The 12,917-nt window shown below is 45.6% G+C and overlaps 1 protein-coding gene across 6 annotated transcripts in view; it reads left to right on the forward strand.

The window, feature by feature from the left end:
- The window catches only part of Tenm4 (teneurin transmembrane protein 4), a 411,966-nt gene that overhangs the window by 178,710 nt on the left and 220,339 nt on the right, over positions 1-12,917 (forward strand). For 4 of the 6 annotated variants that reach the window (XM_042690345.1, XM_042690339.1, XM_042690322.1 and 1 more), the window contains exon 5: positions 6,083-6,318. In XM_042690345.1, the coding sequence (XP_042546279.1) occupies positions 6,083-6,318 (236 nt within the window). Of the gene's footprint in view, positions 1-4,796; positions 4,896-6,082; positions 6,319-12,917 lie in introns of all 6 variants that reach the window. The other 2 variants (XM_042690307.1, XM_042690331.1) reach the window with 1 other exon arrangement.

The raw sequence follows: 12,917 nt of genomic DNA on the forward strand, positions 1-12,917 counted from the left end.
GTGAGCACAGTGAATCAGCCACCTGTATGTAGTCAGAGTGTGCATCCTTCTGAAACCCAACTTCCCTGATCCTAGCTAATGGCCAGTTTCATCAGAGCCTTTCACAGTAGCTAGGACGGTACCCTCACTCTTTTCTGCGTATATGGGTCATCTCACTAGCATCCCTACTTTAAAGATGAAGGATCTGAATCACAGGAAAGTTAAATAACTTTCCTAAGTCTCACAGGTAGCAAACAGCAAGCCTACCCACAGCACCCAGGCCAGCTGGCTCCAGGGCCTTTGCAGTGTTTACTGCTTCCATTCTGGTGATTGACCAGGCATCCACTGGTAGGCATTTGTAGGAGAGAGTGAAATTCTGAGCTGAGGGATAGTTGCATGAAGGCACAAAGCCAGGAGAGAGCATGGCAATTTGGAGAAAGGGCAAATAGTTGGTGTAGTGGGCCCACAGGCGGCCTTGTGAGACTGACAGGAAGGGAGGCAAGCAGCAGAGGGACTAGAACTGCAGGAAAAGGAGGCTATACTTTCCTCCCATAGGCACTGGGTGTGGATGACAGAAGTGGATAAGGAACTGTGAACAGCATTATGGTGTTAGCCTTCCAGTGGCCTGGAAGAGATAGTTCATTTTTGTTTTGTTTTTTTTTCCCCCATTAATTTGTTCAAATGCTCACTGTATAACTATTCATATGGTCTGGGCTGAGTCATTAAAACTTCCCTTCCACCCCACCCTGAGATACACACCTTGAGGTCTCAGTAACTGAATGTGGGGTCTGTCCTACCCCCACTGTATGGTTGTAAAAATCAGATGCAATGGTGGCTATCCCAGGGCTTTGTGGGCAGAAAGGGGTCCAGAACACTTTGTCCATGTGGTGTCACATGCCTGTCATCCAGCTACTAAGGAGGTATACATAAGTAGAAAAGCATGAGAGCTTATCTAGGAAACAAACTAAAAGGAAAAGGAGGCATGGCTTTAGTGGTGGAGCACTTGTCTAGCAAGCACAAAGCCTAAGAGGGCCGCTTACTGTGAGGAGGAGGCAGGCTATTTAGCAGGACAGTCTGAAAGCCCTGCTAGGGACTCCCCTCCTCCCCCAAGATTATTTGTTCTACCCTTGGGTGGTGAGCTCAGCCTAGCCTGGGTCACACAGGTAGGCCTCTAAGCCCCTGCTTCAGGCTGCTCTAGGGTTTACCCAAGTCCAAAGGGGATCCAGTTACTTCCCTGTCAAAGAGTGCCAGAATCAGCAAGGCTGCCGGCCAGTTTCCCCTCCCAGAACTCAGTGACTTCTTTGCTAGAGGCAGCTGGAGCTTTTGAGTCAGAGATGTGTGACTTGAGTCCCACCCATGCTTTCTTTGCTGTCTGGCCCTTGGCAGGCTTTGACTCTGTCTGGCCTCAGTTTCCATATCTGTAACATGAAGTAATAGCACCCACTAATAGGAAGGAAAACTGAATCAGGTCTCCATACTTGAGCTACCAGCTGGTAAACAGAGGCCAGACAGAGCCATGACCCCATGTGCTTTCAGCAGCTCAAGACCCATGGAGAAATCCTTAGAGCTTCCATTCCTTCAGACCTGGATACCCGGAGTCTTAGGAGATGGAAGGTTTAGTGGTGACCCTTGAGTCAGGACACTGAGTGTCAGCTTTGCTCTCCTCTCTAGGACTATGAGAGCCAGGCTTCAGTTTCCTTGTCAATCAGATGAAGCCAAATACTTTGACCCCAAACAAACTAAAATTTAAAATGACAGAATAAGGCTGTTTGAAGGCACCAGGGGATCTGGGTAGTAATGGTGAGTGCTTGTGTCCCTTCAAATTCCAGAATGATCTCAATGATTAAGCTCCCAGTTAGCATGTGAGTGGAAGCCCTTTCAGGAGCTCTGGTGCCTTCTTGTTCTAGAAATGCTTTAATTGGTTGCATTGTCTTCCCCTTCCCCCAGCTTTATCCTAACACAGCTGTACTTTAGGAGATCATTATCATCAGCTCTCTCCCTTTTCAAAAATAATCGTTCCTTTGAAAATTATAATAGCTAAAATTAAAAAAAAAACCTTAATGAAGGCCCTTGAAGATCTCCATCATTATTAAGTTTGGTCTTCATGCTTTGTGTCTTTATTCTCTGAATGTGCTTGTTTATTTCCAACATGTTTAACATAGAGGCTTGTCTCTCTGGGAACACAGTCCAAGCTGCTGATGCCAGCTAGACTCCCAGGTATTCTAAATTCATGAAGCCAATATTGACCCTAGGAAGGCAGGGAACTTCTCCTGACCTTCTGAGCAGACACAAGTAGAGCTTGCTCATGCTGAGTGCATGTGGGCTGTGGAGAGACTCAATATCCTTCTCAAAATGCAGGGAGTGGAGGAAATTGTAATAACCATCACCTGCAATTGAGCACTGACTGTATGCTGGCGATCTGCCAGGCAAGCTTCCTTTTATATACCTCAAACTCAGCAGTATTCAGCACAGATCTATTTGTGCCTACTTCTTTGAACCAGGTACATAGCAGTGTCCAAGACAAATAAGGCTTCAGCTTCATGGAACTTGATTCTTTAGAAAGAAACACAGTAAGCAGATGTATTTCCTTCATCACTCCTGACTCCGTGCACTTGACATTGGGGTGTGTGTGTGTGTGTGCGTGTGTGTGTGTGTGTGTGTGTGTGTGTGTGTGTGTAAACGGAAGCGGTGCAGGGCCAGTGAGGGGTTAAGACCCACGTAGATATTTTCAGGATGATGATATAGGCTGATGAAAGCAGAGGCTTAGCTTATGTGAGAAAGCCAGGAGGCCAGTATATCTGTGTCCCAGAAAAATAGGATTAGGGAACTGGTGGGGAGCCAGATCTTACAGTAACTTGTGGGCCCCAGAGAAGGCAGAGAAATCATGTGATCCAAATTATATTCCAGTTCTGTGAGGAGAACACTTACCCCTTCTATGGATGCTTAGAGTGAGTGACTCACAGCCACTGATGGCTGATGGATTTGATATCTGAACCCAGATCTATCTGCTCCCAGACTCTGCACCTCCCACTCGGCTACCAAGCCTTCACCAGCAAGGCTGCCTCCGGGAGGAGGTAGAAATAAAGCCCCTCTGAGGGATATCACACCCTGCAGCTCTGTCTAGGCACTGTAGAAGCCTCAAGGCCCTGAATTCCATCAGAACAGCCTGTGGCCAAGGCTAGCAGCCTCAGGTGTGGGGATGGGATCACCACCACAGCAGTACTCAGTGGCAAAGCAGTGTTACCTTGTGCTCTCACTGCCCCTGGGATGTTAATGTTCATCAGCTATGAGGTAGTACTCATAGCCACCCTTGGTTTGATCTTTGAGGCATGGTACTGCAGAAGACACAGGGACAGAAGACACAGATTCAGAAAACCCCAGGTTCTAGAGCCAGCTCTGCTGCCTCTTTCCTGTATGATACAACCTGGGGCAAGTTCCTTTTCTGAGCCATGCTTTGTCAGCCTACAAAGTTGAGATGACAGTGTAGATTCTGTAGGGTTGTTTTGGGGAATAGGACTTAAATTCTGGCAGAGCTTCTTGAACAGTGAATAATTTATGGTAAATATAAGAGAGAGAGCAGCTACCATTTAGCATTAGCACTTCTATAATATTTGTATAACCCTCAAAAAAATGATCCAATATCATCCCAGTTGATCCTTACAGTAACCTGAAAACTTAGTAATCCCCATTTTATAGGAAGGAAGGGAAGGATGAGGGAGAGAAGGGGAAGGAAGGAAGAAGGAAGGAAGGAAGGGAGGAAGGAAGGAAAGGAGGGAGGGAGAGAGTTAAAGATTTTTACCCAAAATCACACAACAAGCTAACATAAGAAGGACATGAGTTTGAATATACTGTTCTCAAAACCTTAGAGACAGAAGTAAGGTCTCAGCAGGGCTGGACCCGGAGTTGGCTATCTGTAGTTATTCTTTCCCTCAAGTGTGTGCTTTTCAAATATGGATCATTACAGGGTCTTTTTAACCTAGCAGAAGACAGGGTCCACAACACTCCAGTGGGAGTAGTGTCACATAGCAGGCACAGTTGAAACCTCATTCACAAGTATGGTTATCTTTACCATGGGTTAGTCAGCTGAAGTCACGCCTTCAGGGAGGAGATAGAGAACAGCCCTTTATGTCTTCCCTGGCCTGCTCTTCTTGCTGATTCATGGCCACCTGGGTTTCCCCACAGCTAGAAGACCCTGAAACTCTAACCAGAGTCAGTATCAACATGGGGATTTGAGAAAAAAATACCGATTTTCAAGTTCCTGACTCACTGACTCAGGGTGTCATTGCTTTAGAAGACAGTAACCACAAAGGCCTGGCACCTTTGTGTCTATAGACAAGCCAAGTAAATGCAGGTCTCCAGCTTCTGCTTATACAGATGTGAAGAGACAAGCAGAAAAACCTGAGCTCAAATTGCCTCTTTGACCTTGCTCACTGGTGACCTTGGAAGTCTCCACATCCAAGTTCCCTCATTTGTAGAATGAGGGTAACATTGCTTTCCTCGCATAGCTGCTTAGATTTGAAAGAATGGCTGTTAACATGTCTATCTCACTGCTAGGCATGTGGTCAGTCCTCAGTGAGTGCTGTGGCTTGATGCCCACAGCTGCCAGACATCTGGATTGGTAGAGAGAATGTTCCTTCTGGATGCTCTGTGCCAGCAGCACCCCTTGCACACGGCTTGCACACTGACCCAGTGCCTGGAAATCCTGACCTGCTGGTCTTATAGACAGCTGCACCAAACAGCCACTTTGTGTGTTTCTCGACTCTCCCCTTCATCGATGCATGACTCATTGCTTCATTCATGTCTCCATGTGTGTGTAGAAACCTAGGCAAGCAGCCATTCCTAGGGACATTGCAGGACAACCTCATTGAGATGGACATTCTCAGCGCCTCCCGCCATGATGGGGCTTACAGTGACGGGTAGGTGACATCCCCACGCTCCTTCTATGTATGTGTGTATCTGTGGGTGAATTCTCTCTGTGGTTCCTGCATTTGCATGTAGGCCCTGAGGCCATTCCCCGGGGTCTCCTGGGGGAAGTGATGCACGATTGCATGCCCATTTACAAATCCACACTCAACTTGTAGTAGTTTGTCCTTGGAATACCCTGTCTCCCAGCATATTGACAGCAATCTTGTTAATATGCAGCCCCCAGCATCTCTCATTGGCTGCCTTCACCATTCTGAAACCATTTCATGTAGCAACTTTAAAAAAAAAAAATGGAGTCAGAGGACTATGTTTATTCTATGGCCTGAGACATCTTCTACTCCAACAAGGGTGAGTTTGCCCTAAGACATTAAGGAGAGTGCATCCCATTTCCCGGCTGTGTGCAAGTCCTACCATGGCCATGGTTAAAGCCAAGCTGTGCAGGATTTTCTGACGCCTGGTTTGGCCACAACCATGTGCTTTGATCATGCTCCGCGTCCCTCAAGACTGTGGCCAGGCTGTTGGATGCAGTTGCCCCTCTGTCTTCCACACAGATTTCACCCGGGCCTCCAAGGGCAGTAGTCTGGCTTCTGGTCAGGTTTGGAAGGATTTTTGTAGTAGCCACTAGGAGCTCAACAATAGGCAGAACTTAGTGGTGACACAATTTCCTTTTTAAAAGAAAGTAGTCCAAATTTTAACCTAGGTTCACTGGTAATGCAGGTATTGGAAGAGAGAGAGAGACAGAGAGAGAAAGAGAAAGAGGGGGAGGAAAGGTCTCAGTTGTCCCCAGGAGACAGTCAGACTTCAGATTCTTTCCAGGGTGCTGTAATCATCTCAAGGACCAAGACATGGTCCCCCTAGCCCTATCTGTCCCAGGAAAAGGGCCTCCAGGCCAGCCTCGGTTGCGCGGGGAACACCTTCTGGATTGGGTGGATCTTCCCATGGGCAAGGCAGTCCCGTTGTGCTCCGTGGAAACATGTCTTTGTGCACCCTGTTTTGTGATCTGGCTCATGCCTTTCCTCTTCCTGTCCCCTCCATCTTCTCTGTGGTGACTCTCCTTCTCTCTCCTTCTCTCCAGGCTCCTCTGCATGCTTCTCTTCCTACTGCCTTTGTCCTTCAGGTTGGTCCTGGAACCTGGTCAGCCAGCAGGCCCTGACCCCTTCCCACCTCTCTCCATCCGCAGGCACTTCCTCTTCAAGCCCGGAGGCACCTCCCCACTCTTCTGCACCACATCCCCAGGGTATCCACTGACATCCAGCACCGTGTATTCCCCACCACCCAGGCCCTTGCCCCGCAGCACCTTCTCCAGGCCAGCCTTGAACCTCAAGAAGCCCTCCAAGTACTGCAACTGGAAGTGTGCAGCCCTGAGCGCCATCGTCATCTCTGCCACACTGGTCATCCTGCTCGCATACTTTGTAGGTAAGCACATCCTCTCCCCAGATCCCTTGGGTTCTCCTTTTGGCCCAGAATGCAGCAACTAAGGTCCCTGCTGATGCTGAAGGCTTCTCATCAGCGCAGCAGTCTTGTCACACAAGCCCTGGGTGCTGGTCCAGTGTGCACCCCACACTGGCAGGGCTAGACTTCAGTGCCTCCTTCGCTCCATTCTGTTTTAGACTAGGAAAGAAGCTGAGCATTTGCCCTTCAGTTATTGGATGCTTGGCTTTGGGACAGAAGCACACGGTAAGACTAGATCTGAGCTTGTGGTTCATGGTGTCAGTCTCATTGAAGAAGAAATGGCAATGAGTCTGGACAGCAGGTGAAGTCTACGGTTGGTACCCAGGCTTATAATGAGGAGCAAGGGATTGGGGTGCTCTGGGCTTGGAGGAAACTTCAAGGAAAGCATGTCTGATGGTGACAGTCTGGCAAGGCTGTCTGAGAGCATGGTGAGAACTAAAATCCAGTTAAACGATCATTAGAATTCAGGGCAACCCTGATTGTGAAGAAGTGAGTGTCAATGAGCTGGCCAAAGAAAACACAGACATTAATTTGTACTGATGGGTGCCTCTTACCTGATCCGAAGGTGTGCCCATGATGCAAGAAACTCCTTGTGACCTGCTACCATGCTCCAGCACGGCAGCTCCCACTCGGTAGTCTTGGCATGTATTTGTAGCACACTCTTAGTTTCCTGCTTCTGACTTCTCTTTTTGGTCTTCTCCCAGGAAAGAGATTAACCTGAAGAAATGTGTAGAGCCTTGTATAGAGCCTGCAACTTCTATGTCAATCAACATGGTTGGAATGGCATCTGGTTTTTAGCCTTTCCATCCTCCCCGTTCTGTAGCTCTAAGATGGAAAGCTAGTCAGGCCAGCTTGAGAAGGCCTTGAACCCATGCTAAAGAATTCTGTAAGCAAACAGGAGTTTGTCAGTCTATAGAACTACAGTAAATAGAAATAGAGCTAACTGGCAGAGGCTACCGGAAGACAGAATGCCACCCACTATGAAATTGAACCCTGTACAAGCCAAATGAAAAAGGGGCCTTGTCAAAAGGGGAAGAATGTGCTGTCACTAGGGTTATTAATACATGGTGGGCCACCATTTGTTCAACATGGAAAAGGAATAGCTTGGTCAGGGATGGGAGTTTGAGCACTGATGTTGGGTCATTTCCTGCTCAAGGTTCTTGAACTTTACAAAATCAAGAAGGTGACAGTCCTTTGAGGAGGGAAATCTTATATGTCTGGTACATCAGGTCTCTTTTCTCCTTGTGAATGTAGGATTTGAGAGTTGCATGGCTCCAAAGCAGGATGCCATACATGTTTTATCTCCTCTCACAACATGATTAATTGTTGCTGCCTAGAAAGCTGTGTTGAGAAGGATCCTGAAGCTACTCAGAAACATTGGGAAAAAGCTCTCTGTAATTGATTAGTGATGTCTGTCATGTCCATAAGATTGGAAAATAAGGGCTGGGAAGGTGGCTCAGTGGTAGAGCCTTGCCTTGCATGCCTGAGGCCCTGGGTTCAATTCCTCAGCACCACATAAGCAAAAAGAAAAAAGCCGGAAGTAGTGCTGTAGCTCAAGTGGTAGAGCACTAGCCTTGAGCTGAAGAGCTGAGGGACAGCGCTCAGGCCCAGAGTTCAGGCCCCACGACTGGACCCCACCCCCCCAAAAAAAAGATTGGAAAATAAAGTTGACTTACAAGGCCTAGTCATCCTCAGTGTGGGTCACTGGCTAGAAGGAATAGTCAAAATTAGAGAAGTCAGGGCCCACCCAAGCTTTGTGAATGGTGCATCATGGATATAGATTGGTTGTAGGTCAGGGTTGTAGAACTAAGGAACCATCACCTGACATAATACTGTATCCCCCAACATAGCCCTTGCTTTTCCTGACAGTGTTATATTTCCTAAATGAGTAGATTTCTGGACATATGCTGCCACTATTCAAGAGTCTAGTAGTGTGCTACATGTAGACATTAATCTGTTTTTGCTTTGAAGCTCTGAGATGCATGTAGCCAGTTTAAGAAGGAAGAGCAAATCTTTATACAGTTAAGTAAACTCTCTCCTATTTACTATCCCATGGGCTTTATCAAACTTCCGTTTAATAAGAAAACATGGTCCCCAAAAAATGGGTAAAAAACAAAACAAAACAAAAAAAAAAAACATGGTCTATCTTCAGCTCTCTGAAGATTGGGGCTACTTGTGGGAAGTTCTGAGCTCTCTGTCCTAAGAAAGGCACAGATATATTCATTGACTACTTAGAAAGAATTCAGGCACTGACCAAGGGATTTTTTTTTCCTGGATAGTCTTTAATTTTTCTTCTAACATGGATGGTCTTTGAATCTTCAATGATTTTGTGAATTCTGTTTTGCATTCAATAATCCATAGGAGTATCTGCTTTGAGACATTGTGCTAAATGCTAGAATAAAAGATAAATTCCTAAGGCCAGATACATCCTTTTATTATAGGCATATCCCAGCTAATCAGGAAGCAGAGACTGGGTGTTTCAAAGTTCAAGACCAGCCTGGGCAAAAAAAGTTAGTGGGACCAATCTTGACCAACAGGTCAGCATGATGGAGTACACTTGTAATCCTACCACAATGGAAGATATTAGGAGGAGAATTCCTGTCTGAGGATTGCTAGCCCAGAATTAAAAAAAATTCAAGACCCTATTTGGCTCAAGTAGTAGAATGAGTACCTGCCTAGTAAGCATGGGGCCTTGAGTTCAAACCACAAGGCAGCCACAAAACAGTAACAAAAAGAAAACAGTTTTTGCCTTTAAGATATTCATAAGTGAGAAGGATAGACAGTTATGCTAGCAGGTAAATGTAAACCAGCGACTAGCACACATGCAGCTTCGGGGCTGGAATACCCAGTAGCAGTCAAGAGGACTGGGTAAAGCTTTTCACGAAAATTTTTACATGGATTTTTCTAGTAGGAATTAGCCAAATAGAAGCATGCAAGAAGGGGTTTTCAACCAAAGACAACTTGCAGAGACTTCAAAAAGGATGATGAAGCAAAGAAATGTCTACATGGAGCATGTGAGGGGTTAGGGTACACTGTGAGGCAAAGCACAAACAACTGTTTTGACAGATTAGGAAGGTCACCTTGGAGACCACGCTGAGCATATTATTGGATGGGTGGTTGTGGGCTGTAAACAGTGGTAGAAAATAGATTTTCATTTCAGAAAGACAAGGGTAGAGGTTGGAAGAGCTATTAGGAAGGCATTGAAATAAACTAGTCCAGAAAAGCCAATGATCTCACCTAAGACAGTGGAATACAGTGTGTATATGGGGTAAGGTATATAAGTATATATAAGGTATATAAGTGTGTATAGAGGTAAGGTCAGTTTAGGAAAATGTGTGTCTCAAGTAAGGAGTTCTTTGATCATGTGTCCTTGCTAAGAATAAATTTATCCTGTGATAAAACTCTCTCAATGTAGAAATCTTGTGTGTGTTCATGTACACACACACACACACACACACACACACACACACACACACACACACACACACACACACACACTTGAACTCAGGGCTTTGGGCTTGAACTCAGGGCCTGGGCACTGTCCCTTAGCTTATGTGCTCAAGGCTGGTGCTCTACCACTTGAGCCAAAGCTCCACTTTGGCTTTTTGATTATTAATTGGAGATAAGAGTTTCTTGGACTTTTCTGCCCATGTTGGCTTCACCCTCCTGAGAAGCTAGGATTATAAAGCATGAGTCACTTGCACCAGGTTCTCAATCTTTAGACTCTAGCAGTCACAGCAAAGTATCGTGAGTGACATTGCTTTTGTCACCTGGAGGCTCCAGCAAAAGGTTGAGGAAGCACTTTGCCCCAATGTCTGACAGCACTGGGCTAGGGTCCTATCACTTGGCATATGGCTACTGTTCACGCTTGGGCAGCTCACGTCTCTGCCTGTGTTCTGATTTCCTAAGTACTAGGAAGTAGCTCCGTGCTCCGAAGGCTGTCGGCAATGTGGGAGGAAAGCACAGGAGAATGCACTGAAGGTATGGGCACCAAGCACCCCTTCTTAAAGGACTGGGGTGGTAATCATGCTGCTGGGCTCCTCCAGCTGCCAAGGCCAAGGAATGACTGTGCAAGCAAGCAAGCCAACGTCTTATTTCTTGGCCATAATTATAGTCTGTGATGACTAACTTGTAAGGAACTATCAATTATTAAAAATCAAATTAATTGTCTCAGCCAAGCACAAATAGCCTTAACAAAGACTCTGTTTCCAGCAGACCAACTGATCTAATCAACAGGCAAAAGCAAAGATATCTAATTAGATTTTTGATGAAAAATTGTGTTTAATTTCAAGTATAATCAATTATTAATTACTGTAATGAGTGAGTCTGACTGGGTTTACTAATTAACTCATTTAAAAATTATGAATAACCTTTTCATTTGTAATTATTTTCTACATCCTATCAAGTTCCAGATAAGAACTGCACTGCCTCGCCAGCAGAGGGGGAGGCAAAAACAGAGGGTGGAGAAGAATTTGTCTTTTGCTGGTATCAAGCAGGGACCCTGTATTTTGAGGCTAGTCCTGACAGATCCATATAATGTGCAACGTCTTTTTTGTGTGAGGCAGTACTAGGGCTTGGACTCAGAGCCCAGGCACTATCCTTTAGTGTTTTCACCCAAGGCTGGTGCTCTACCACTTGATCCACAACATTTTGGTAGTTAACGGGAGGGAAAAGTCTCATGGACTTTCCTGCTCAGAATGACTTAAAACCATGAGCCTCACATCTCAGCTTCCTGAGTAGCTAGGATACTGGGGTGTGGTTTGATGTACAATTTCTTGTTTGGAACTCTGTGTAAAAATGAGCAATCAGTGACCTTTCAATTGCAGATATTTATTCATATTTTCATGAAAAAATGGAGAGAATAGGGTCAGCACTTACTACCCAGAGGACTACAGAGCGCAAGGCCTGCCTTCCTTCCATCTTTTCCCTCAAGCATGTCATATTACTTGGCTGCCCTGGACTGGCATAGGAACCCAGGGAGACTTTCTGACAGCTATGAGATCTCTTCTGAGAGAAGGAAATGTTTCCAAAGGATGTCCACTCAGAGAGACAGAGAGAGAGAGAGAGAGAGAGAGAGCGCACTGTGGAAGATGTGTTCCCACTGCTTTCTTTATTGCTTTCCCTTTTGGGGTTTTCAGTCCCCTCTCAATCTCTATTTGAATAAGCCCTCTCTTTCCTTTTCTGGGGAAATCTAATTGCAAAATGTGGGGGAGAATAATAAGAGGGAAAAGATTAGTTGTAGGGCAGCCAGAACATTTCTAAAGCACAGTAATGCTTTAGTTTAAGCATTATTCAGATTAAAAAAACAAAAAAAAACAAAACAAAACAGCCAGGTACCAGTGGCTCCTGTAATCTTAGCTACTCAAGAAGCCGATTTCAATGCCATCCTAGGTTGAAAAGTCCGTGAGAGTCCATCTGCAAAATAACCAGCAAAAAGCTGGGCTGTAGGCATGGTTCAAGTGGTAGAACACCATCAGAAACAAGCAAACGTGGGACAATGAGTTCAAATCCTAGTACCTGCCCTGCCCCCAAAAGCAAAACAAATCAAAACAAAAAATACTTTCAGCCTAAAAGGTCACCACTTTTTCACTGAGAAAAGTAGTTGGCTGTCCTAAGTACTTCTTTTGTGTTTTTCCATTGAGATCTCCTAATGATCCCAATACAGTGTTGTGAATTTTAGAGAGGAGTATCCTAAGGTCCAGTGAGCTAGTAAAACTTACCCACTATTCCAGGATAAATTTGGGGATGCCACCCATTCATCCCACCATAAGCAATCTTTAGCACCTTATTATTGCCAGGCCTGGGGCTTGAACTCAAGGCTTGGCACTGTCCCTGAGCCTCTTTGCAGTCAAGGCTAGCCCTCTACCACTTGAGCAGAGCACCACTTCTGGCTTTTTCTGAATAGTTTATTGGAGAGAAGAATCTCATGGACTTTCCTGCCCTGGCTGGCTTCCAACCTTGATCCTGAGATCTCAGCCTCCTGAGTAGTTAGGATTGTAGGTATGAGCCACCAGCACTTAGCTTCTTTAAAATTTTTGAAAGTTTGGGTGTTTTTTTAACTTTCTAACCCTAATACTTGTTTTTGGTTTTCGTTTTGTTCTACATTTTCACTTTTTGCATAGCACTGGGCCAAGCTCAAGATGTCGATCATCTTTCTGGACCCTGATGTATTTCTGTAAAATCAATATTTTTTTGTATTTTTTTTGTATGTGCCAGTCCTGGGGCTTGAGCTCGGGGCCTGGGCACTGTCTCTAAGCTTCTTTTGCTCTAGGCTAGTGCTCAACCACTTGAGCCACAGCGCCACTTCTGGCTTTTTCTGTATTTGTGGTTCTGAAGAATTAAACCCAGGGCTTCATGCATACTAGGCAAGCTCTCTACCACTAAGCCACCTTCTCAGCCCTTTTTTGTATTTTTCTTTTTTTTTTTTTCTTTTTTGGGGGGGAGGTCCAGTCATGGGGCCTGAACTCTGGGCCTGGGCACTGTCCCTCAGCTCTTCAGCTCAAGGATAGTGCTCTACCACTTGAGCCACAGCGCCACTTCTGGCTTTTATTTTCCTTTTGCTT

The sequence above is a fragment of the Dipodomys spectabilis genome, unplaced genomic scaffold, assembly GCF_019054845.1.
Source record: "Dipodomys spectabilis isolate Male_0828 unplaced genomic scaffold, ASM1905484v1 ptg000003l, whole genome shotgun sequence".
NCBI classification, from domain to species: Eukaryota; Metazoa; Chordata; class Mammalia; order Rodentia; family Heteromyidae; genus Dipodomys; species Dipodomys spectabilis.